This window comes from Piliocolobus tephrosceles, chromosome 4 (assembly GCF_002776525.5).
Source record: "Piliocolobus tephrosceles isolate RC106 chromosome 4, ASM277652v3, whole genome shotgun sequence".
Classification (NCBI taxonomy): Eukaryota; Metazoa; Chordata; class Mammalia; order Primates; family Cercopithecidae; genus Piliocolobus; species Piliocolobus tephrosceles.
The window spans coordinates 152,201,405-152,228,623 of record NC_045437.1 but is presented as its reverse complement, the minus strand read 5'-3'; the positions used below and the strand labels follow the sequence as shown (position 1 = coordinate 152,228,623).

Here is a 27,219-nt window from a genome sequence, read left to right as displayed (position 1 = left end):
GGAAATTTTACTCCCAGCATAACATTTTTAAAAATAAATATATAATGTTCTCTTGTTTACATAGATGATTCTGATTCCACCAGTGTGACTGTGGGATTGAAGGCGTGTTGGTCCCTCCTCACTGAAATCACAACCACCCTGTGTCTGAGAGCCATTAGGTGCCAGAGACTAGCCAGGGAAATGGACAATCCATGAAGAGAGTAGAGATTTCCAGCCTACGTGTAGATTAAGACCCTAGCCCTGGCCTCAGGACTACATAGGTCATTCAAATTTCCACTCAGGTGAAAGGAACAATCTGGGCTCTACACACTTTTTTCATCGGGCAAGAGTAGAATGTGTGTCCAAACTCTCTTCTGTGACCGGTGAGCTGGGCAGAAGGCAGGCCCAGCCAGTCGGTCCCTCGGGCCAGGGCAGGAAGCGAGAGTCTCTCTTACCCTGGTGCGTGGGGCCGCAGGGCTAACACCAACAATTCATCCGAAGGAGCATGTCGAGGTCGAGCCAGAAGACTTGTCCAAGCAGGTTCCTGAGCAACAGTTGCTCTAGGCAAGTACTGATAGCAAGGTACAGAGACAATGGGGGTCTGAGAACCAGGTAATATGAGGGCAAGGCCCGGCGGAGAGAAGAAGAGTGGAAAAAATGGGCTTTGGAATCAGACACACCCAGGCCCAAATATAGTATCAGCCCAGTCACTATATAACTGTGTGGCTATGAGCAAGACATTTAACCTTCCTAAGCCTCATTTTCATAACTTGTAATATCAGGATAATAGGATGCTTCCCATATGGGTGTCAGGAGGCTTAAATGATATGAAGCACTTAGCACAATGCTTGCTAAACAGTAAACACTAAATGTTATCTGATTAACACCAGTGTCATTATTAGCTTCTAAGACAGACGCTAAAAAACAGATTCCCAATGAAAGGTGGAAAAGGATACTATTAACCTGTGAAGGGAGGGTAAGTACCACTAATTCTAGGGGTGATTATGGGGCTTTTTCAGGACCCCAGGGTGCTTGCCAGGGTGTGGACCAAGGCGGAAAGGGGCAGTGCCCATCCAGGGGCCTGGGCCAAATGAGAGGTCATCCCACCCACCCTGTCAACAGCTTCTTCCAACACCATCTCCTGAAAGCAGGACAGCCCAACTCAGGAGCAAGCCACCCACTTCCAATCCAAACGGTGTTTCAGTAGCATTTTTAAAGAGCTGAATAGAGATGCCAACTGAACTGGAATGACAGTGAAAAGTGCCAGGTTCAGTACATTTCCAAAAGGTTCATTTGCATCTTCCTGAAACCTCATTTCCTTGCTGCCATCTGTGGAACAGGGTAACGTAGGAGACTTCTGAGTGGCTGGGAGGCAGCTTCGGGTTGTCCATGGCAACCCAGCCTCAGGGAAAGTGCTGGGCGGTGAGTGTGTGGGAGCCAAGATGATGCTGTTAGCTGTTCCGGCTGGGATGTGTCAGTATGCTCTGTGCATATATGGCTCAGGAAAAACACCCTTATTAGCCTCTGCAGCTATCTCAAGCCAGAGTCCTGTTCCTCTCAGGGAAGGGACTTGGCTGGCAAACAGAGTTACTGCTGAGAGTTACTGAATATAGTGCAAGTCTCTGCCACCACGTTGTTTTTCAAGTTTGCTCTGCTAGAAAGCCTATCTGGACTGAATTTATGAAAGCCAAAAACAGCCTGCCCTTGGAATTCCTATGCCTGCTTCTCCAACTAGTCCAATTATCTCCTAATTTCTCTCTTCCTCTACTTATTTGGATGTTCATATATGTCTATCTTACTTTCTCAGAGAGACTTCTTAAAATTAAAAGTCCCCAAAGGCCAGGAATCAGGTTTCTTTCAACACAGCATTCGGCTATAATGCTTTTGTGACATTTGGAAGCAATATAATAAAACAGTTTGGAGCGCAGGGCGTCAGGCCAGTCATCCTAGGCTTAAACCTCAACTCAGCCATTTACTAATTGTGCTTTAAAGACGGGTCACAAATTCTGTGATACTTCTACACTCAGACATGGAACTTAACACCTCTCCCCTTGAGTGTGGGCTAGACTTAGTGACTTGTATCTAGCAAATAAAAGACAGAAGTGATGGGCCATGGATTTTGACATCAGGTTATACAAAGACTACAGCTTCTGTGTTAGGTGTGCGCTCTCATTTTCCTGCTCCAGAATCACTCTCTCTGGAAGAAAGCCAGCATGTCATGAGGACACTCAAGCAGCTTATGGAGAGGCCCACACGGCAAGAAGCAGGCCTGCCAGCAACCACATGAGTGAGCTTAGAATCAGATCCTCCCCAAACAAGCCTTGAAATAACTGCACCCCGACCAACCGCTTGACTGTATGACCCTGGGCCAAAAGGACCCAGATAAGCCACTCCAGGATTCCTGCCCATAGAAACTGTGGGATGACAGATGTTTACTGTGTTAAGCCATTAGAGTTAGGGTAATTTGTAATGCAGAAATAGATAACTAATGCATAATGAGTGGGTGACAGAACCCAAGGTCCAACTTCCTCATCTGCAAAATGGGGATAATTACAGTTATGAAAATCCCATGAGATACAAATATAAGTCACTTAGCCCAGTGGCTGGCACATGATAAGTGCTCAGTAATTGGTATCTGCTGTTATCATTATTGTGGGGATTAGTATCATGTAGTGATTAAAAGCCCAGGCTTTGAGTCAGCCAGCCCCGGATTCAAGTCCTCACACTGCCACTTAAGAGCTGTAAAACCCTGGGCAAGTCACTCAGTCTTACTCAATCTCACTGAATCTTGGTTTTCTCCAACATTAAAGCCTCCAGAGTTGTAATAAAGACAAAATAAGATAATGGGCATTAAGTACTTAGGCTAACAACGCAAAGAAGCTGCTCAGTAATTAGTATTTAAACAATACTACTTGTATTATCATCAATACCTCCAGTGATGAAGACCAGGACAATTACCCAGAGAAGAAGATGCAAAGTACAAATTATTCTAAGTGGTCACCAGAGGATGTAAACCAGTTTTCTCCTGCAGTCACCTGAACCAGTTTCTGGATGTTCACTCTCACAGACAATTCGCATTTTACCTTGGAGACACAGCTCCTGTCAGCTCCTGCAGAAAGCTTTCCTTAACTCCTTACCCCTCTCTGTGCTCCCAGAGTGTTTTGCCTATAACCCTATGGGGGCATTTACTCACTCCGTTGTAATTATCCTTTCACAGCTGTTTCCCCTCCTTCTGGTCTGGGAGTCCCCTGGGGAAGAGACCAGTTCATATCAGTCTTCATGAATCCAGTATTTACCCCAGTGCCTGGCAATTAGTGGTTTCCCTATGGAAGTATGTTGGATGAGTGAATTAAAAAGTAATGAATTGGCCAGGCACGGTGGCTCACGCCTGTAATCCCAGCACTTTGGGAGGCTGAGGAGGGTGGATCACCAGAGGTCAGGAGTTCGAGACCAGCCTGACCAACATGGTGAAACCCCATCTCTACTAAAAATACAAAAAAACGTAGCTGGGCATGGTGGCAGGCACCTGTAATCCCAGCTACTTGGGAGGCTGAGGCAGGAGAATCGCCTGAACCCGGAAGTCAGAGGTTGCAGTGAGCCACGGTCGTGCCATTGCACTCCAGCCTGGGCAATAAGAGCAAAACTCCATCTCAAAAAAAAGTAATGAATTAATGCATACATGATTGTTTATAGCTGGATGTGAGAGAGAGAGAGAGAGAGAGAGAGAAAGAAAGAAAGAAAGAAAGAAAGAAAGAAAGAAAGAAAGAAAGAAAGAAAGAAAGAAAGAAAGAAAGAAAGAAAAGAAAAGAAAAGAAAAGAAAAGAAAAGAAAGGAAAGGAAGAAAAGAAAGGAAAGAAAAGAAGAAAAGAAGAGGAGAGGAGAGGAGAGGAGAGGAGAGGAGAGGAGAGGAGAGGAGAGGAAGGAAAAACAAAGAGCTTTACAACCCTTCTAATCCCCTAGAAAAGACAATTGGATTCATTCTAATTTGGACTTGTAGGCTTGAATCAAACTAGGGTCAACTTACATTAGTGATCAAAGGAGGATATAAAGTAGGATATAAATCCTCACTAAAGCCATGTGAAAACACAGGTATGAATGCTGATAAGCCCATCAGGAAAAAATGAGGGGTAATATAAATGGTCAGTATTAAGTCTCTATGAGGTTATTTCATCTTTAAAAATGTATTTCTTTAATTGAGGTCATGTGCCAAGGACACAGATGAGTAATGCCTGCTGCCATGGAACCTACTGTTGCGTTGAGGAGCTAACACTCTAGAAGAGAGCCCAAAATGCCTGCCTGAAGCATCAGTCTGGGCTACTCAGTAATCTTCTGAAACTACTGTCCTTGTTGTTCAGAAAGCAATGAAGCCATCACCAACCTGACCTCTCCCCCATTAAATAACCTTTCTAAAGAATCACATTTCTACATATCAGCAATAAACAATTAGAAATTGGAATTTCAAAACAAAACATTTACAATAGCATCTAAAACTATAAAATACCCAGGGATATATCTAACAAAAGATACATAAGACCCATAAACTGAAAACTATAGAACACTGATGAGAGAAATTGCAGAAGATCTGCATAAATGGAGTTATACTGTGTTCATGGATCTAAAGATTTAATATTATTAAGATGGTAGTTCCCCCATTTGATCTAGAGATTCAATACCATTCCAAGCAGAACCCCTACAAGCTTTTTTGTAGATAGACAAGTTGATTCTGAAATTTAATGGAAATGCAAAGGACCCAGACTCACAAAAACAACATTGAAGAACAAAACTGGAGGGCTCATACTACCTAATTTCAAGACTTACTAGAAAGGTAGTAATCGAGGCAACATGGTATTGGTGTAAAGGTAGACAAACAGATAAAATGGAACAGAAGACAGCCCGGAAATAGATGAACACATATGCAGTCAATTATTTACAACAAAAGTAACAGGGTAATTCAATGGAGAACAGAGAATCTTCCCAACAAATGGTGTGGAACAACTGGACATTCATATGCAAAACAAATGAGTCTTAGACTCTCACCTCATGCACCATATTAAAAAAAAAAAAAAAAAAAACTTCTCAAAATGGATCCATAGGCCTAAATGTAAAACCTAAAACTACTAGAAGAAAGTATAGGAGAAAATCTGTGACTTCAAATTAGGCAAAGATTTTTTTAGATAGAACACAAAATAAACCATAACAGAAAAAAAATTGAAAAACTTAAAACTTATGCTCTTCCAAGTACAGTACAGCCACCATGGAAAACAGTGTGAAACTTGCTCAAAAAAAAAAAATAAAAATAGAACTACCATATAATCCAGCAATCCCATTATTGGGTATATATCCAAAGGAAATGAAATCAGTATGTCAGAGCGATACCTACTCTCATGTTCACTGCAGCATTAGTTGCAATAGCCAAGATGTGGAATCAAGCTAAATGTCCATCAACAGACGACTGCATAAAGAAACTGTGGTATACATACTTAGTAAAATACTATTTAGCCTTAAAAAAGAAGGAAATCCTGTCACTGGTGACAATATGGATGAACCTGGAGGATATTACATTAAGTGAAATAAGCGGGGCACAAAAGGACAAATAACATACAATCTCATTTATACATGGAATCTAAAAAAGTTAAACTCATAGAAGCAGATAATAGAATGGTGGTTACCAAGGGATAGGGGAAGGGGTTGGCCGGGAAGATGTTGATCAAAGGATACGAAATTTCAGTGAGATGGGAGAAATACCTTCAAGAGATTTGTAGTACAACATGGTGACTATAGTTAATAACAATGTATTGTATTCTTGAAAACAGTTAAGAGAATAGATTTTGGCCGGGCGCAGTGGCTTAAGCCTGTAATCCCAGCACTTTGGGAGGCCGAGACAGGCAGATCACGAGGTCAGGAGATCAAGACCATCCTGGCTAACACAGTGAAACCCTGTCTCTACTAAAAAAATACAAAAAAAACTAGCCGGGCAAGGTGGCGGGCACCTGTAGTCTCAGCTACTCGGGAGGCTGAGGCAGGAGAATGGCATAAACCCGGGAGGCGGAGCTTGCAGTGAGCTGAGATCTGGCCACTGCACTCCAGCCTGGGCAACAGAGCGAGACTCCATCTCAAAAAAAAGAAAAAAAAAAAGAGAACAGATTTTAAGTGTTCTCACCACAAAAAAAAATAAGTATATGAGGTAATACATATGTTAATTAGTTAAATTTAGCCATTCCACAATGTAACTATATTTCAAAACCTCATGTTGTACATGATAAATGCATATAACTTTTGTCAATTAAAAAATTAGTTAAAAAACTATCTTCCAAAGATACTGCTAAGAAAATGAAAATATAAGGCATGGGTTGGGAGAAAATATTTGCACAATATATATATCTTATTAAAGACTTGTATCCAGAATATATAAAGAATATTTACAACTCAATAAGAAAATAATAACCCAATTTTTCAAATGGGCAAAAGATTTTAACAGATACTTTACCAAAGAAGAAATATGGGTGGCAAAGAAGCACATGAGAAAATCTTAACAGCATAGTGATTAGAGAGATGCATATTAAAACCATAGTGATATACCACCACATACCTACTAGAATGGCTAAAATTTTTTAAAATAGATAAAGTCAAGTAGTAGCAGGACTGCAGAATAACAAACTCATATATTGCTGGTGGAAGTGCATAATAGTACAGCCATTTTCAAAAACAGTTTAGCAATTTCTTATAAAGTTAAACATATACTTACCATATAACCCAGCAATCCTACTCCTAGGTATTTACCCAAGAGAAATTAAAACATATGTCCACACAAAGATCTGTAAGTGAAATCACAGCAGCTTTATTTGTAACAGCCAAAAACTGGATACCCAAATGTCCACCAACTGGTGAATGAATAAATTATGGTCCATCCATACAATGGAATGTTACTTAGTGATAAAAAGGAATGAGCTCCTGATACATGCAACAACGGGGATGAATCTCAAATGCACTATGGTAAGAAAAAGAAGCCAAGCTCAAAGGACCACATACAGCATGATTCCATTCATATGACACTCTAGAAAAGGCAAAACCGTAGGGACAGAAATCAGATCAGTAGTTGTCAGAGGCTGGGGGTAGAAGAAGAAAGAAGAGGATTGACTACAAAGCAGCACATGGAAACTTTTTGTAGTGATTAAAATATTCTATGTTTTGATTGGGATGGTGGTTACATGATGGTGCATTTGTAAAATCTTATCACGTATCTCTAAAAAGTGTGAATTTTACTGCATATAAATTATTATACCTCAACTAATCTAAAAGAAAATAATCTTTTTAAACCGCTACCAAAACCTCGAAGCTGTTTCTCAGGAAGCAGTTTGGTGTAAAGAGAAAAGCACGGATTTTGGAGTGAGACAGACCAAACCCCAGCACTGCACTTAGCCAGTACTTAACTGGGCAAATTTCTTAACCTCTCTGAGTAATCTCAGTAAAGTGGGGATATGAATAGTACAGACCTATGACTGTGATGATTTATTAAGACAGTACACGATCTGATAATCCCTAAGTAATCATTTCCCTCAGCATACCCCATTCATTCTTCAAGCCCTCAGTGGGGATCCCCTCACTAATTTAAATGCTCAAACAATGGTGATGAGAGTATAGTTTAAGAAGCAGGTTAGACAACATAACCTTAAATCATTCAAGGATTGAATACAGGAGAACAATGAGACAAACAGCAGTGATGTCTTCTTTATTTCTTTCTTTAACAGATTCTAAGGAAGTCATGGTTTCAGTTGCCTGCAGAAGGCCCAGGAATCTAAATGTCTTCATTCAGAAAATAAATGTTTCTTAAGGAGTAAGGTAGACAGAAGGATGGCTTTGACCTCCTGAAACAAGGGGTAGACTCTTTCTCAACTACAGATTCAATCCCTAGGATGAAACAGGGGTGATGGTGGAGCAGCTCTCAGCATGCTTCGTCTAGGCTCAGGCACAAACTGGGCTTTAATTTTCAAACTATCTTTTTATGGGTATATGTGGTAAGAGCTAGACATGGAGTCCAGAAAAGGAGAAGTCACTAGGTATGGTTTCTACACAAAAAAGCTGGGCCAGCACTGAACCATTCCCTTAGCTCCAAGCTACACTCCTCAGGCAAAGATGTCATTCATCTGATATCATAGAGGATGAGAACCACAGCTTCCAAAGGGAAATGTCACAGACGGAACACCAGCTGAAAACCCAGGGAAGTAAAAATGCTAAATAAAAAGCAGTGCACTTAGAATCAACATTGTCAAGACATGAAGCTTGTGGAAACTTAGATCATAATAAAGATAGTATTCAAACCAATGGGGGAAGAGGGGAATTAATGAATAATATAACCTTGAGACAACTGGCTCATCATTTGCAATACAAATAAAACTGAATCCCTGCCCTCACTCCTTACACACACAAAATAATTCTAAGTGCATCAAAGATTCAAATGTAAAACAAAAATTATAAAGGTACTTGAAGAAAACATGGGGACATTCTTTAAATCATTTCAGAGTAAAGAAAATATTTCTAAACATGACACAAAACCCAAGCTATAAAGCAAAAGATAGATCAATTTGACTCCTTAAAAACTGGGGTTTTTTGGACTAAAAAATTACTATAAACAAGAGACAAACTGCAAACTAAGAAAAAACATATTTGAAATATATACATTCAAAGGCCTAACCTCTTTAATGTACAAAGAGCCTTTAAAAACTATAAATAAGGCCAGGCACAGTGGCTCACACCTATAATTCCAGCATTTTGGGAGGCCAACGTAGGTGGATTGCTTGAGCTCAGGAGTTCGAGACCAGCCTAGGCAACATGGCAAAAACCTGTCTCTACAAAAAAATTAAAAGAAAAAAATTAGCTGGGTGTGGTGGCACACACCTGCAGTCCCAGCTACTTGGGAGGCTGAGGTGGGAGGATCACATAAGCTTGGAAGGTTGAAGCTGAAGTGAGCTGAGATCACTCCACTGCACTCTGGCCAAGAGCAAGACTCTGCCTCAAGAGGAAAACAAAGGAATAAAAAATATTAATAAAAAATAACAATCTAACAGAAAAATGAGTTAGGGACATGAACAGAGAATTCTCCAAAATAGAAATAAAACTGCCAATAACCATATGAAACCAAGATGAATCTCACTCCCAATGAAAGAAATAAGAACTCAAACAAGATGCCATCTTTTAAAGGATACAATAAAAAAAAAAAAAAAAAAGGAAATTACTGCAAAGCCCATCAGTAGAGGACTGTCCATAATATGTACATAATAGTGCATAAAATTAAGTACCAGGTACCATTACAATTTAAATGCTGATTTCACCTATATGATAATATTAAAAGCAGTCTATACCACATGGCTACATGGGGGGCAAATATTTCAATCTGTGTAGCGATACACTGTACATTTGTATCTATCTGTGAAAAAGTACACAGAGACATGTCTGAAAGAAAATTTTCCAAATAATAGCAGATTTCTTACCCTAGGAGACATTTCAAGTGATTTTTACTTAATTTCAAAATTGTAGTATCCTTTTAATAATCTACAATAAGCACATATGTCTATAATTAAAGAAAGCTAAGTTATTTTCATTTTGAAAGATATGAAGAAGTTTCTATGCAATATTCCAACCAAACAAAACAAACGGCATCAACCTGCAGTAAGACCAATATCCAGCCAGACCAAGGCCTCGCCTTGCAGCTATGCCTTCTTCTAACCCGCACTAGGCAACATGAGGCCAGCAGGCAAGTATGCACTCTCAGGTTTACAAAGGTGAAGCCAGTTGCAGAATGGTATGGGTTCAGAAAACAGGTATGGAGAGTGATAAAGACAGTTCAAATGCTGATTCTACCACATTAGCTGTGTTGACCTTGGGCAAATAAATTAACTTCTCTGAACCTCAGTTTCCTCCTTTATAAAACTAGGATAACTATCTTTACGTTGTAGAGTTGTTGAAAAGATTAAATAAGATATTCAAGTGATAACCTCAGCACCCAATAAAGGTTAGCTGCTTGTATTATTATCTGGGACACTGAGACATTTGTTCACATTGCAACCAATATCATCCCCATGATCCAAGGTCATGGAGCAGAGGGGAAAGAAGGTCCTGCAAACCTCAGAGAATTCCAACACCTGGTCTTGGAAAACAACATGCTTCTCCAGCCACTGTGAAACCTTCCTGGAAGAAGCAGGCAGGGAGGATGGCAGCCAGCTGGAAAGAGGAGGAGGAGGAGAAAGCAAGAGCCTAAATAATTTCCTGGTGCTGCCTACTGTGTCATCAATGAGACAACATGACCCACTCCTCTCCTCCCACCTTTCCTCTTGGGTTGACTGATTCCTTCCCCCAGACATCAGCATGTTAGACTCCTAGAACAACTACTTTGGTGCCAAGCCAGACAGAACTTTAGGGATCAAGTGGAACATCGTTCATTCTGTAGATAAGGAGCCTGAGGATCAGAGAGGAAAGGAGACTTGCAAGGAACCAAAGCAGCCAGCACACACCATAAACTCTAGATCTCTAGATCATGGGGTCCCCTCCTATGTCTTCCTTCCCTTTCCCTGGCTGCTCGCTCACAAATTCTCATTTCTCCCATTTCCTTCCTCTGCTTCATGACCTGTCAAACTCCTCAATTTGACAGTGTCCCTTTTCTCAGAACCCCTTTTCTTCCCTCTGGCAGCCCTAATTTTCCTTTTTGTCCTTCCCTGAAGTGGGGGAAAGAAACAGACTAGGACTATTCTAACTCAAAGAATGGCCTAGAAAGAGGAAGACTATGGCCATCACTAAGTGTAACCAACATAGCCATTCCTCTGCTTCCAACAGAAAGAGAGCACAAGCCATGGTGTGAAATGAGAAGTCAGGGTGGGGGTGAGAGAGAGAGCTCTGAGTTATTCTCAAACCTCCCTGATGACACTGGAGGTTACCTTGAAACTCTTAGGAAAGGAAGACCCCAGAAGAGAGAGGTACCAGCAGATTCAAGAGGAACCAGCAGACTCCATCTCCTAGGTTGTAAATGCAACCCAGATGCAGGGCAGCCATGGGTGAGGAAAGACTTGGAGGCAGGAGTGGAAGGCTACTTTCCCAGGGCACACTCCTGACTCTTGGCGGTTACTGGGCTGGGGCTTACCTTGGGAAGGCTGACTGGAGTCCTGGGCTTGGTCCTTGGGTTCTTAATCAATAGCCTCTGATCCAGAGGGAGCAGATGGTATTTCATGGCCTCAATGAGGAAGTCTTTACAGGTGTTGTTATTCTTTATCAAAGTTTCTTCTTCAACTGTCTAGAGGTAATAATCCATGGGTGATCCTGGAGCAGAGCTCAGCCACATTTCCCAAGCTTTCACCGTGGGCTCAGTCATTCCTGCACTCCCACACTCATTCACTCCTTCACCACATCATCTCAGACCCAAAGAGTTACAACTTACTGCTCACCTCCTGAATTTTAAGAACACAGTGGGATAAGGGATCAAGCTCTGGCATTAGACCAGATCTACTACTTAACATCTCTGATCCTCAGTTTCCTCATCTGTAAAATGGGCATATTAAAGGTATCTACAACCTGACTAGTTTTGTTTTGAGGCTTAAATGAGTTTATGCAAAACAAAAGACAAGTAGCCATGCTGAAAGCCTCTAACCACATTTCTCCTGATTTGAATGCATTATAATGTTAGGACAAACAGATATCTGAGAGGAGGAGTGAGGGGAAAGAGGAAAGGGTGTGGGAGCCATCAGCCAACCTTTGGAGGCATTGAGTAAAATAAGCTTGCCAAGGAGAAAGATTCATATTTGTTGCCTTATAGTGAAGGTCTCAGGGCAGAAAATCGGCCAGTGAGGCTCTTTCTAACAGAGTAACAACATCAGAGCAGAAAACGTATCCTGCACAAAGTCCCACCTATTGACCTCCCCTAGGACTCCATCTAAGCTGGGGCTCTGACTTCTTCACCACCTATTCCAGCACTTAGGACCTAGGCAAGTGCTCAGCAAATGTAAGCCTAAAGGTTTCATGAGCAAGACCAAGCATGAAGCCATTCTGGTGCTCTAACTCTCGAATCTCCACATTTTGGCCCAGGTCAGATCACTGTGTGGTATATCTGGAATGGGCAGTGTGGTCTTCTGAGGCTGCTTTGTGTTAGGAAAAATCAATTCTATTCAATAGCTAACACTGATTGAATGTCTCCTGGTTGGGCAGTCCTGTGCTGGTCCCCAAGAAGAAAACTGATAAACAAGACAAAATTTCTGACCCTGAAGACTTTAAGCCCAGTCAGAGAATGGGAAGGGCCTCCCACCTCAATTATCTCAGCCCTCAAGTCAGTGATGCACACGGCATGACTGAGCCTCTCCTGGGTCCCAATCTGTCACTAGGAATGAAAGCATGGCCAGGGCCATCACCTGCTGGGCAGCATTGGAACTGGCAGGGAAAAAACGATTGGCAAGAGAAGGCCTATGTGTGCCTCTGACCACCTCCCTCCCCAGAGACAGTCCCCAAGAACTGTTTTCCTTGGAAGGTGTTTTTTTTCCCCCTCCCAGTAAGGAACCGAGCCAGCTTGAGACAAATCATAAACTCCTAGGGTCAATTACAAAATGAAAAGGGTGGGAGATGATGTCTAAAAAAGCTTGGAAGGAAGGAGGAATGCATGAGCAGCTATTTCTCCAGAAGAACTTACTCAGCTTGAATTAAAAGTTCTCTTGGAAAATTAGTGCTTCATGGGTACAAGAGTTTCAACTTTGGGGGTGATGAAAAAGTTTTGGTAATCTTTATAGTAATGGTTGTACTGAATTGTGAATGTAATGAATGCCTCTAAATGGTACACTTAAAAATGGTTACAATGACAGTTTACGTTATATATATTTTATCACAATATATTATATATTTAGTACAATATTTTAAATGCTGAGTAAAAGCCTAATAAATGCTACCTTTTGTGAAAGAAAAAAAAAAAAAACCTCTCCCAGAAGTCAGGCAGCATTGGTGGAGGTCTGCCCAGGGCTTGCCTTTCCTCCTCCTCCTCCTCCTCCCCACCACCATCAGCCATCCCAGCAATTATACTCATTTGAAGTTTCAAGGTCAAATGAATGTTAATGAAACATCCTCTTCCAGAGGTGTTCACTCTGAGAGGCCTGATAAAAGGCCTTTCTGAAAAAAGGGCGAAGGGAGGAGGAGTCCCACACAACAGTTTTCATGCCCATTGCCTCCAACCCCCCTCTTTTCCAGATCTAAACTCTACTTTGGCATAATAACCCAAGAACCATTTCCTAATGGTGACGTTTGTTAAGTTTCAGTTGTGGATGCCTGATGGGAGTTTGTGACCAAGGGTCTCTAAGGCGCTTTAGCTTTCTCTGGAACCCAGGTCCCCAGGTCACCAACCTTCCCTGTGGAAGCGAGACTATGCTGGAGTCCAGGTGCCTCCTCCACCTCCAGCCAGCTTCCCACAGGACGGTGGGAGGTTTGACTGACACTGGATGCTCAGGCCGGTTCACTCCCTCCACTTAGGGGACCTTTTCTACAGGAAAGATATGCTGCCACCAGGTGGCAGTGGTACCACCCAAAGTAGCATGCATGCCCCATTTAAGAGCTTGCAAGCATATCCCTCAGCACCTGAGGAGGCTGAAGTAAGGCGATTGAGGGAACATTTCACTGACCCCTCATACCTGCGATCAACAAGTGTTACCAGCAGAGGAGTTTACACATGCTCATGAGAATACTGTGTCACCTGCTACTAAGAATCACCGCAGTGGTCACAAAGACTACAGAGTAAGATCAGTAACATTCACTGAACACTGTATTATAGGACTTACATGGATTATCTCATTTTATTGTTTATCCCCAAACAATCCTATAAAGCAAGCGCCATTTTTTCCAGATAAGAAAACTGAGGTTTAAAAAGGTTAAGTATGTACCTGGTATTATATGGCTGGACAGTAACAAGAGCTGGTCTGCTGGGCTGCTGGGCTGCTAAACCTCCTCTTTATCCTTGCATCACACCTTCCCTTCCTTCCAGAGACTCCTTGGAGACAGCTGAGGGCTAACCTGCTGTCTCGATGTTTTGTTTTGTTCATATATTTTAAGGTTTATTCTCTGCTTATAAAAGTGTCTAATGCCATTTACTATATAAAATAAGTCACGTAATGGGTAAGCAGAAAAGAGCGTATCAATGGTGGCAGCTAGCTTAGTGGAAGAACTATGCACTGCAGAGCCAGACTGACATGGAGTTGAATCCTGAGCCTCCCTAAGGCTGGAGACCCCTGAGAAATCCCAACCTCCACAAGCCTCAAGGCCTACATGTGTAAAAAAGGAGTTACAATCTTTGCCCCTCAGGGTTATTATAAGGATTAAATGAGAAAACATATGGCACCATAAGGGAACCCCATAATTCTTAATTTTTCTTTCCTCTTCAGAGGAAGTAGAAGCACTATGTATTCTAGGCACCCAGTTTTTACAGTCTTGAATTTGGCTTCAAGTTGCCTAAAACTAAGACAAAAAGGGAACATAGAAACACAGTGGACATGACCCTTCTTGCTTCGGTCCTCTACAGCAAAGGCAGCTAACTTTCATGGAACATTTGTTACCCCAGGCTCCATGCTAAACAGCTGACTTGCATACTCTACTCCTTTAGTCCCTACAACAACCCTGCTGGGCTCTACTATAATATGTGTTCCATGGAAGAAAAACTGAGGCTTGAAGAGGTTAAATAAAAATCCAAAACTAATAAGCAGCAGAGCAGAGACTAAAACCTAAGTGTCCTATTTTCAAGCCTATGATCTTAAACTTTAGAACATCTAACACTTAACCCAGTGGGTTGGTTCCCTCAGCACATACGGAAGACCCACTAAACCCCTCAACTACTCCATCCAACCAGGATTGCCCATTGCTATTCCTAGAGGCCTGGGTGAACACAGAAGTGCTTGGCTCTTATACAACACTCACTTGAACTAGGTAGTCCCTAGGTAAGAGAGGAAGCCGGACATGTTCCATCAGCTTTGCCATGTGCTCCAAACGGGTTTCTTTCTCATAATTGATCCATGAAATCACAGCTTCAAACACCTATAAAGAAAAGCAACATGAGCAACTTCAGTAAGGACATAAAAGCTTTCAAACAACCCTCAATCTGTTAAAAAAAAAAAAAAAAAGGAGAAAAAGTTATGAGTCATCCACAAAGGTGTTTAATTAATCTGAGACTCATATTTAAAATAAAAACAGAAAGCGTTGGTTTACTTGCTGGCCTCAGAGAGTGATCACACACACACTCTACACACACAGACACACAGACACACACACACACACACACACACACACAAGGACAAACCTGCTATCCCAAATGTAGAATCATCCTGGTTCATTCTAAAATAAAAACCAGTTCCAATAGTTATTTAAGGGTAAAAATACACAGCAGTAACTGTGAACCAAATTTATAGAGGCTGCTCAGGAAGATCAGACCCTGGGGGCAATGTCATCATCCCCCCATGCCTCCATTTCCTCACTTATGTCCCGTGTAAAGTTAATGCAGAATAAAAACAGTAAGAATGCCCTCTGCCCAAAGCCGGCTGTGATGGTCACTGTGACACTGAATGACAAGGAATGGCAAACATTTCTCCTTGATGAGAGATTTCATTTCTATGCGAATCAAAACTAGAGGGCTTAGAAACAAAAAGGCAGACCTATACTTTGGATGTTCACTCTACTCAAGGATAAGTCCAAATTCAAACCCTGTGCCACCACACACACACAGGCAGATAAAATTCAACGTTGGAGGGGCCATGGGGAAACCAGCAGTGTCTGTAAAAATTTCATTAATAATGCTTTTTAAGAGGGGAGGGAAGTATTGGCAATATCGATCAAAATTTTAAATATGCATACTCGTTGACTTTAAAATACCACTTCTGGCCGGACGCAGTGGCTCACGCCTGTAATCCCAGCACTATGGGAGGCTAAGGCAGGTGGATCATGAGGTCAGGAGATCGAGACCATCCTGGCTAACATGGTGAAACCCCGTCTCTACTAAAAATACAAAAAAATTAGCTAGGCATGGTGGCGGGCGCCTGTAGTCCCAGCTACTGGGGAGGCTGAGGCAGGAGAATGGCATGAACCTGGGAGGCGGAGCTTGCAGTGAGCCGAGATCGTGCCACTGCACTCCAGCCTGGGTGACAGAGCGAGACTCCATCTCAAAAAAATAAATAAATAAATAAAATAAAATACCACTTCTAGAGCTCTAGCCTATACTCACATCAGTATAAGAGAACAGAATATGTGCTCCAAGATCTTTGCTGCAGCACGGTTGTAACGGGATAAAAAAATGAAACCATCTAAAGCCCACTAATGGAGAAATTATTAAAGGAGTATCAATACCGTTAGATACACTTATCCCTCAGCATCCTTGGGGCACTGGGTTTTTCTTGTTTGTTTGTTTGTTTGTTTGTTTTTGTTGTTGTTCTTACTCTGTTGCCCAGGCTGGAGTGCAGTGGCACAATCTGGGCTCACTGCAACCTCTGCCTCCTGGGTTCAAGTGATTGTCCCGTCTCAGCCTCCCTAGTAGCTGGGATTACAGGCATGCACCACCACACCCGGCTAATTTTTGTATTTTTAATAGAGACGGGGTTTCACCATATTGGCCAGGCTGGTCTCAAACTCCTGACCTCAAGTGATCTGCCTGCCTCAGCCTTCCAAAGTGCTGGGATTACAAGCATGAGCCACCATGCCCAGCCTCAGGGCACTGGTTCTACAACCACCCACAGGTACCAACATCTGCCAATGTTCAAGTCCCTTATATAAAATGGCATACGGCCGGGCGCGGTGGCTCAAGCCTGTAATCCCAGCACTTTGGGAGGCCGAGACGGGCGGATCACGAGGTCAGGAGATTGAAACCATCCTGGCTAACACGGTGAAACCCCGTCTCTACTAAAAAATACAAAAAACGAGCCGGGCGAGGTGGCGGGCGCCTGTAGTCCCAGCTACTCCGGAGGCTGAGGCCGGAGAATGGCGTAAACCCGGGGGGCGGAGCTTGCAGTGAGCTGAGATCTGGCCACTGCACTCCAGCCTGGGCGACAGAGGGAGACTCCGTCTCAACAAAATAAATAAATAAATAAATAAAAAATAAAATAAAATGGCATAGTATTTGCATGTAACCTCCACACATCCTCCCATATACTTTAAATCATCCTCCCATATACTTTAAATACTTTAAATATATATAAAGTATATAAATAATAAATATACTTTAAATAATTATAAAAGATTGCTTATAATACCTAATATGACACCCATACATCACTTCGTGCAAGTGGATTCGACGTAGTACTTGGTGTTGCAGCAAATTCAAATTTTGCTTTTCAGAACTTTATGGAATTTTTTTCTTCTCAGTATTTTCTTAGTTGAATCCATGATATGGAACTCATGGATACAGAGTGCCAACTCTATTTTCAGCTATTAAAAAGAATAAAGCAAACATCTTCTTACATGTGATTAGAGAAGACACGTCAAAAAGAGCCAGCTGGATGGGGCTTTCAATGCCAATATTTGAGACAATTTAAATATCAAAGAGAATAATGAAGAAATCAGATCAGTGCTGCCGCTTTGAGGGGAAAGGAGGGTCAGGGAATGACTGAAAAAGATTCAAAGGAAACTTTTTGTGGTTTAGGGTGGGCATTACATGGGCATATATGTTTGTCAAAACTAATCAAATTGTGTATTTAATATCCATATACCTCAATATAAAATATTCTTAATTTTTTTTTAAAAATTATAATATGGCCAGGTATGGTGGCTCATACCTATAATCCCAACATTTTGGGAGGCCAAGGCAGGCAGATCGCTTGAGCCCAGGAGTTCAAGACCAGCCTGGGCAACATGGAAAAATCCTATCTCTACAAGATACAAAAATTAGCCAGGCATGGTGGTGCATGCCTATAGTCCCAGCTACTAGGGAGGCTGAGGTGGGAGGATTGTTTGAGCCTGGGAGGTCGAGGCTACAGTGTGCCATGAGTATACCACTGCACTCTAACCTGGGAGACGAAGTGAGACCCTGTCTCAAAAAATGATAATAATAATTTTTTAAAAAATTCATGAGCCCATATGGATACTAAAAAAGTGTTAAGAAGGTCTCTTCTATTAAAAAAAAAAAAAAAAAATTCCTGAAAAAGGAATGATGGAATTAGAAAAACACCATTTCTGCAATACCACCAATGTAATAACTGATTGAACAAAGATCACCAATGGATGCTAAAATTAAGTTGTTAAAGGCCAGGTGCAGTGGCTTACACCCGTAATCCCAGCACTTTGGGAGGCCAAGGTGGGAGCCCAGGAGTTTGAGACCAGCCTGAGAAATTTAGCAAGACCCCATCTCTACAAAAAAAAAAAAAAAAAAAATCAGTCAGGCATGTTGGCACGTGTCTGTAGTCCCAGCTGCTTGAGAGGCTGAGGCGAGAGGATCACTTGATCCCAGGAGGTTGAAGCTGCAGTGAGCTGTAACCATGCCACTGCACTCCAGCCTGGGCAACACAGCAAGAGCCTATCTTTAAAAAAAATAATAATAATGAAGTTGTTGGATGGGGAAATGTTCACAATTCTCAAGGAATCACCCAACAGATTACATATCACTTACATGGAGGGAAAATATCCTCAAATAGAGAGATCTGATAGACAACACCTTAAACAAGGGACCAAATTTAACACCACCAATAAGAGGACAAAATTATATTCCTGATTGTGATTTAATGGAAAAGACACAGTATCTCCTAAGTACAATTCTTCCTAAAATACTAATATATAGCCTGAATTTTACAGTGAGGAGATGATCAGACAACTCTATGTTTGCAACATTCTACAGGATGGCTAGCCTGGATTTTCAAAACTATTAATATTATGCAAGACAAAAAAAGATAGGGAGACAGTTCTAGATTAGAGAGATTTATAGACAAGGTAACTAAACGCAGTGCATAAATCTTAATTAGATTATGGCTCTAAAAGAAATAGCCATAAATGACTTTTGGGGGGCTATTAGGAAAATGTGAATAACTACTATATGTTAGATAATATTGCTAGATCAATATTAAATTTCATTGGTATGATAATTGGCTTTATGGCTAGAAAAGAGAATTTTTCTTCATTCTTAAGAGATACATGCTAAAATATTTAGGGGTGAATGTCATAATGTCTGCAATTTACCATCAAATGATTCAGCAAAATGAAAGATTAAATCTAGAGAGATAAAGTAAATGAAGCAAAATGTTAATGGTGAGTTTAGGTAAAGACTACATGAATGTTCATTCTTTCAAACTTACAAGAGGTTTTTAATTTTTCAGAATAAGAAGTGTAAGGGAGAAGAAAATAAATTCTAAGGGAAAAAACTACAACAAAATTTACAGGATGGCAGAAAGTTGAAATGAAAGCTTTATCTGCCAGGGGGAAAAAAAAGGACTCCAATTTTTCTTAACCTGAGGACACTTTTTTGTGTTAATATGCTAATGATGCTTTGCCCCTGTTTCCTAATTATACACTTAAGTCAGGCTGGACATAACTTGAATTTGGCAAGGAAAGGAAAGGGAAGGGGAAAAGGGAAGGGAAAGGGAAAGGAAGGGAAGAGAGCAGAAAACAAAAGGGGTAGTACGTATGTATAGTTTGCTCCTATTTCTATATAAAATAACCTACATGTGTACAAACATAAGCACATACACCATAGAAATCCTTGTCTAGTTCATTTTTTATTAGGAACTCTCATCGAGCTATGTTCCTCACCCTCACAGCATTGTTCGAATGACTATGTTTCTTCCACTAGCCCTTAAGATCCATGAGAGACCTTGTCTTATTTGCTGGCACATAACACAAACTCAAATATTTTTAAAATGAATGACTGGAAAATGAATTCAGAATAAGCACGGAAGGAGATGTGTGGAAGCTGCCCAGGCTGGAGCAGAGAGCAGGGCTGGGGAACAACAGGCAGTTGGAATCTTGGTGGGTAAGACAGAGTCAAAGGCAGATAAAGTCTGCCTTTGCTGGGTTAGGTGATGGGCAGCCACAACCCCATTTTGCCTTGTATGTGGTTGGTTAGCCACACCTCTTTCTACTCCCCTTTACTAGACCGTGAGCCTATGCAGAGTGAGAAGTATACCAGCTCTGTCTCTGCACGCCATCCCACAATGCTGCCTAGCACAACACAAGCTAATTGATTGGCAAAGTTTTGCTGAAGAATGAATGACAAGTCCATGAGTGGGTAGCATTTATTGGTCACATTCTTCCCCATCAACCAGCTTAATTTTTGTTATAAAACAAAAAAGGAAGCTGAATCTACCAAAGTCGATATTTAACCTTATCTTTATTTTTGGTTTCACTTGTCTAACTGGTTCCACTTAGTTGCACTGTTTACCTACTCAGCTGTGAAAGCCACAGCATTCGGCAACAACACTGACCTTCTCAGCAGCTAGAGAAGGCCACATATTTTTTTTCATTTAGACTTTATGCTTGAAAAATAAACAAGCAAATAAACTTCCAACTTGCTTTAGCTTTCAATGTACCTAAAATGGTTCCCAAAAACCCTTCCCACCAAGGGACTCTCCATAAACACTGCCTCCCCAAATTCTCAAGATAACCCAACAATTAAATACTCTTATGACTTATTAAATGACTTGCCCAAGTCCCAGAACTGAAAAGCAGCAGAGCCAGCTCTGCTTGGTTACATACAAAACCAACTTCAGTGTTCATGCTCTAAACCCATTATTCTTAGCTGACTCTCAAATGTCTACTAGGTCTAATAGCAGGGGGGTTGCAAACTGCTGCCCACAGGCCAAATCCAGCTTGCCACCAGTTTCGGTAAAGAAAATTATGTTGGAAGGCAGCCACACTCATCGTTTACGTATTGTCTATGGCTGTTTTCACATTACAGTAGCAGAGTTGAGAAGCCATGACACATAAAGCCTAAAATATTTACTATCTGACCCTTCCTAGAAAAAGTCTGTCAACCCTGGTCTATAAAATCTAAGCAGAGACTATAGACTCAATCATAGGACAGGGTGATATCTACTTAGCTACTACTTTTTGTGATGAAATAATCAGCTGCTCATAGGTACACTTAGGGTTTCACTTTTTAAACAAAGAAATAGCCCCATTTCCTCACTGATTAATGTCCTAGAACCAATTTCTTGTATGCTACAAGACTGTCATGTGGAAAGCAGTTGGAGAAAATCAGATTCCATAGCTCCCAGCTCACCACACTTCAGATGTAGCACAGGTCTTGGTCAGAGAATACCAGATGAATCCAGTCCTTCCACTCCACCCCTCTGGACAGACAGGCAGCCAAGCTAGGGTGGACTTGCATGTCCCAAGGAAAATGAGGAGTCCTGGGGCACTTTTCCCTGCTTTCAAAATGTGTTTTGAAGATCAAGAAGGACTCAAGTTAAAAAGGCAGGGCACTGACTTGGCAAGGAGAGAAGTTCAATTGGGAGCAATTCTCAGCAAAACATAGGAAGAAGGGAAAGAAGCTAATTTTGACAATATCAGGGGAAAAAAAACTAGGTTCTTATACATGGACCTGATCTGTTATTCGATCTGAGAAGGACTAACTTTATCAATAACAACAAGCACAGTGCTAGGCATTTTACACATATGATCTCATTGAATCCACCAACAATCTCTGTGAAGTAGGTGTCACTCACTGCTCACATTTTTACAGATGAGGAAACAGCCTCAAAGAGGTTAGCAAGCTGTACAAGGTCACACTGCCAGGAAGAGTAGATCTGATGTGAACTCACCTTTAACTCCAAAAACCCATGCTCAAACATTATGCAATTTGCACCTCAGAGACACAATTAATTTTTAAAACCTAGACTGGGCACGGTGGCTCATGCCTATAATCCCAGCACTGTGGGAGGCCGAGGAGGCAGAGATGAGCGGATCATGAAGTCAAGAGATCGAGACCATCCTAGCCAACATGGTGAAACCCCGTCTCCACTGAAAATACAAAAATTAGCTGGGCATGGTGGTGCATGCCTGTAGTCCCCAGCTACTCGGGAGGCTGAGGCAGGAAAATTGCTTGAACCCGAGAGGCGGAGGTTGCAGTGAGCTGAGCCGGCACCACTGCACTCCAGCCTGGCAACAGAGAGAGACTCCGTCTCAAAACAAACAAACAAAACAAAACAAACAAAAACCTGAGCAGACTGTTGAGTTGGGAAACTAAGTTCCTAAACCTATAATCCTAATTACAATCCTCCAGCCCTCCTGGGACATCTCCCCTAGGTCTCCTGTTCCTTTCCCGGGGATTGAGGCAGTACCATTTACCAAATCTCCTGCCATGCTTTTAAATCAAGAAGATAGTGCTTCTAGACAAAAGAATGATTCTGTCGGATTCCTGTTTTTGTTTCTTAAATGAAAGCTTAACAAGAGTTGTGTGAACTCTCCTGTTAATATACTTTCACCTCGTTGTCACACACAACTCCAGGGACAACTGGGAGCTGTGGTGTGCGGCAATAGGAGCGCAGTGTGCACGTCTCTTCCTAAGTCCACGTTTAGTGACATTACACTGGTAGTTGAAGTCAGCCTTGATGAAAATATTTACACCATGGAAATCAGCAAATGAATCAACACACGAATCAGGGCTTTTAGAATGTTTTTTAGAGAGTCAGTTAAACATTTACCAGCACACCACTGACTGAGCGATGTCCTGGTCTGAAGGCTCCCTAGAAACCTATCCAGTTGAATTCTCCTTTCTGACCATACCATCACCCTTTCACACAATACTTAAAAGCTCTTTCTTGTAGTTGCTTCATTTCAGATTCACAAGGATCCCGTGAAACTGCTAGTCATTTGCAAAAGGAGAAAGTAAGGCAGAGAGAGACAAAGTCGTTTGCCTGACATTACCCAGCAAATTGGTGAGAAGACAGCAATTAGAACCACTGATTTCAATCCACACTTTCACAGTACACTGCACATTTCCTTCATATCACATCTCTCACTTTGTAGCTATATATTTATTTGTGCACATATTTGATAAAATCTCTCTCCTCCATGTGATTATAAGTTCTGCAAAGGCAGGTACCTTGTTTTTATCTGTTTGCCAGTGTCTCTCCTGTGACTAATATGCTACTTGCCACACAGAGAAATATTTCTTCATAGGATGAATAAATTAATAAAAGCCTGAGTGAATGTATGTATGGTTCTCTTCCTACAGCAGCACACTACCAGATATCTGACTTCAGATAACCAAAAATTATGAAAAAATTAAAACAGCAACATCACTCAGCCTTGAAATTGCTCTTCAGCTTTCTATTACTGCCTACAGCCAGTAAAAAAGACTTTCACTATGAGTCCACAAAGAATAAGAAAAGGACTGAAGCGTACTGGTTTGATAGGAACGTTTACAAGCTGAGAGACTTCAGTGGCACTAATTCTAACCATGAGTGCAGGATGACATAGGGATGGAGAATGTCTGCCAGTCAATATGGTAGACTGAGCTGCTTTGGAAGGAATCTTTCCCTGTAGCTCCAAACACGTGAAAATGATGTATTACAGAAAAAAACAAAGATTTGAGCCATACACAAAAACAAGAAGAAAATGCCTGAGTGTTTTAAATAAGAAGGAATTCAATCCAGGCAGCTGAGTGGAAGTTGAAGCCAAAATGGCTTACAGAGACAATTCAGATATGGGCTTTAACTGAGGACTGGTGTCCCACTGGGGAGCGTATCTAAGCCACAGGCTCCTGTGAACAGATTTGCCTCAGCTGTAAAACTAAGACTAGATGAACTCTGCCCATGTGCTATGAGTAAGGGGAAGGAAGCTCACCATCTCCTATGGGCTGAGGAACACAGTGGGGTGTGAGGCAAGGGAAAGGGGCAAGATAGGGAGTAAAAACTACATCTTCAAGAAACCCAAACCCTAGGCTCACGCCACCTACAAATTTAGAGTTTGAACTGACATCACCCAGGTGGTATAGGAAATATCTAAGACAATGTCTAACATAAAAACTGTTTCCTAAACCAGTAAACCTGCCCTATAGGGTCCACAGCCCAGGGAAAACCTAGATTCCCAGGATATGACATCCTCTGAACATGGAGTCACAATAAAAAATTGTAAATCACCAAGGAAATGAACTACCAAAAGACATATCAAAAATACAAAAAATAGTAGAATATCTGGGACAACCAATGAAAGGTGGCTTAAAGACTCTTCTCCGTAATGTGTTCCTAAGGATACTGGATGCAGGAGATATTCTGTAGCAAAGGGGCTCAGGGGCCAAATGTATCCTCACATCACACTGTATCCTCAAATACCCCTTAAAGATTCACAAAGCTCATTACCATATAAAAGCTCTGACAAGTCCTGTAGTAAAGAAATCCGGTTACTCTTTTCAGCCAGTGTCTTCTAAATGTACCTAACCTGAGAATGCTTTAAAAAAACAAAACAAAACAAAACAAAAAAAAAACCTGGCCAGGCACCGTGGCTCATGCCTATAATCCCAGCATTTTGGCAGGCCGAGGAGGCCAGCTCATGAGGTCAGGAGTTCAAGACCAGCCTGACCAACATGGAGAAAACCCATCTCTACTAAATATACAAAAAAAATAGCCAGGCGTGGTAGTGGGCACCCGTGATCCCAGCTACTGGGGAGGCTGAGGCAGGAGAGATGCTTGAACCTGGGAAGCAGAAGTTGCAGTGAGCCAAGATCATACCACTGCACTCCAGCCTGGGTGACAGAGCAAGACTCTGTCTCAAAAACAACAACAACAACAACAAAAACAACCCAAACACCTATAAACATCTTGTAATACTGGTTGGGTGTGGTGGCTCATGCCTGTAATCCCAGCACTTTGGGAGGCCAAGACGGGCACATCACAAGGTCAGGAGATTGAGACCATCTTGACTAACACGGTGAAACCCCATCTCTACTAAAAATTCAAAAAATTGGCCGGGCGCAGTGGCTCAAGCCTGTAATCCCAGCACTTTGGGAGGCCAAGATGGGCACATCACGAGGTCAGGAGATTGAGACCATCTTGGCTAACACGGTAAAACCCCATCTCTACTAAAAATTCAAAAAATTGGCCGGGCGCGGCGGCTCAAGCCTGTAATCCCAGCACTTTGGGAGGCCGAGACGGGCAGATCACGAGGTCAGGAGATCGAGACCATCCTGGCTAACACGGTGAAACTCCGTCTCTACTAAAAAAATACAAAAAACTAGCCGGGCATGGTGGCGGGCGCCTGTAGTCCCAGCTACTCGGGAGCCTGAGGCAAGAGAATGGCATGAACCTGGGAGGCGGAGCCTGCAGTGAGCTGAGATCACGCCACTGCAGTCCAGCCTGGGCAACAGAGCGAGACTGTCTCAAAAAAAAAAAAAAAAAAATTCTTGTAATACTGTCTTTATAGGATACAGTTAGGCAAATACTGACTTCAAGAAGAAAGTTCTCATTCCTTAAATCTCTTCACAGACTCGTACCCCATTCCCAGCCTCATCTCCCACCATACCCCATTGAAGATCCTTGATTCTTATCACAGAGGTTACTTTTCTCCCCAAGAACAAACTATTCCAAACTTCCAGTCTTCCGTAGGAACAGTCCTACTATTCCTCCAACCTAAATGGCTTTCCAAAATTCTATTCTCATTCTCCAAAGTTTAGCTCAAAGATTCTCTTTTCCATGATGTCTTTCCTATCCAACAACCTGGAATAAATATTCCACGTGCTTTCCTTGAACTATAATTATAAGCAATTATTTCTCTTGGCCACATACTGTGGACACATGTTTTCAGTATGTCTGCCCACCAGACTATGAGCCCCTGAATAGTAATGACTAGCTGTCACTCATCTCTGTACCCCTCAACAGGGTGGGGATCCATTAATAAGGAGCGGGCCTTGGGAGGCAGACACACACAGCTTCACATCATGGAGCTGTCTACTGTTAATGAGCTGTGTCACCTCTCTGACCCTTAGTTTCTTCCTCTGCAAAATGAAGACAGTAATCTCTGCCTTGCAACTTGTTGTGAGGGTTAGAAATGATGTTCTGAACGTCACGCTGGACAGGAAAAATCAGACACAAAAGCATACACGCACCATTGTTCAGTTTATATAAACTTCCAAAACGGGTAAAACTCATCCAAGGGGTGAGAAGCCAAGAAGGTAGGTGCCCTTCCCAGGATAGGGGGTAGTAACTGGAAGGGGGTTCTGGGGTTTGTTTCTTGATCTGGTTGCTAGTTATGTGGGTACTTTGTAAAAAGTTTAGTTGTATACTTTATTTGTTTACTTCTCCATGAACTTACTTCAATACAAGCTTCCTGTTTAAAAAAAAGAAATGATGTGTGAAATGTACCTGGAGAACACTGGTTGGTCATGGTAGATTTGGGGGCACAGTGCTGTGGTATTCTGTGCATGGGTGTCCTTTGGGAGAACACCCATTCTCTGCATGGGTGTTCTCCCAAAGGAGAACAGTAAAAAAAGTAACACCAAGGTAGGGCGTTAACAGATCACTGTTGGCAAGCTGAGAAGCTGGCAACTCTGATAACCTCAGAGTAAGGCAGGGCTGCCAACAGCTCGGCCTAGGCAGCAGGGTACACCTGCTCAGTCACCTGGCAATGCCTCCACAGCAATCATGTAAGCCCAGGCCACCGGCCGAGGCTCTCCAGCCTGCCTCCCACAGCCTGCCTCCCACAGCCTGCCTCCCACAACCACCTGGCTGGAAAGGCAAGGAATTCAGACAGAAGGGCATGGAACACCAATGATCCTAGGAGACAAGGGCCCAGTTGCTCCCAAGAAATAAGATATCAGAATTTGACCTGTAAAATGCAGTTTAAGGAGACAACAGCACATTTTAAAATGTGATAGTGCAAAGAGAAAGTAACCTATAGTTCTTATTCCAGAACATACTTAACGCTAATTTTTTAAAGAGACTTAATAAATTTCTCCCTGACTGGTATCTAAAATGCAGGCCATTTCCCTGTTAAGACTCACTCAGAGGTGTCTCTGAAAAGCCTCAATAGTGTTTCATAAGAAGACATGGGATCTTGAGATGGAGAAATATATTTACCAGCTAGGAAAGCCAAGATTCAAAGAAGGCCAGTAAGTTGCTAGGTCCCACAGCAATTCAATGGCAAAACTGCACTCGAACTCAGGAGTCATATCTCTTTCCTTGGAGTGGATTTGTCCCAGAAGGTTGTTTACACTGCCCCTGGGTCACTGGTCACTGAGGATGTTCATGGCCAGAGCTGAACTTTGTGTCTCAAAGGGAAATACAATAAACATGCTGTCAGCTCACAGGCTTAGTCCTGACCCCTCAA

The 27,219-nt window shown here is 42.0% G+C and overlaps 1 protein-coding gene across 1 annotated transcript in view; it reads right to left on the bottom strand.

Annotated features, from left to right (window-relative positions):
- KLHL3 (kelch like family member 3) overlaps positions 1-27,219 on the bottom strand; it is a 122,701-nt gene that overhangs the window by 30,158 nt on the left and 65,324 nt on the right. The window contains exons 7-8 of the mRNA XM_023195669.3: positions 14,905-15,021; positions 11,111-11,260 (exon numbers count right to left, since the gene is read on the bottom strand). Of these exons, the coding sequence (XP_023051437.1) occupies positions 11,111-11,260; positions 14,905-15,021 (267 nt within the window). The remainder of the gene's footprint in view (positions 1-11,110; positions 11,261-14,904; positions 15,022-27,219) is intronic.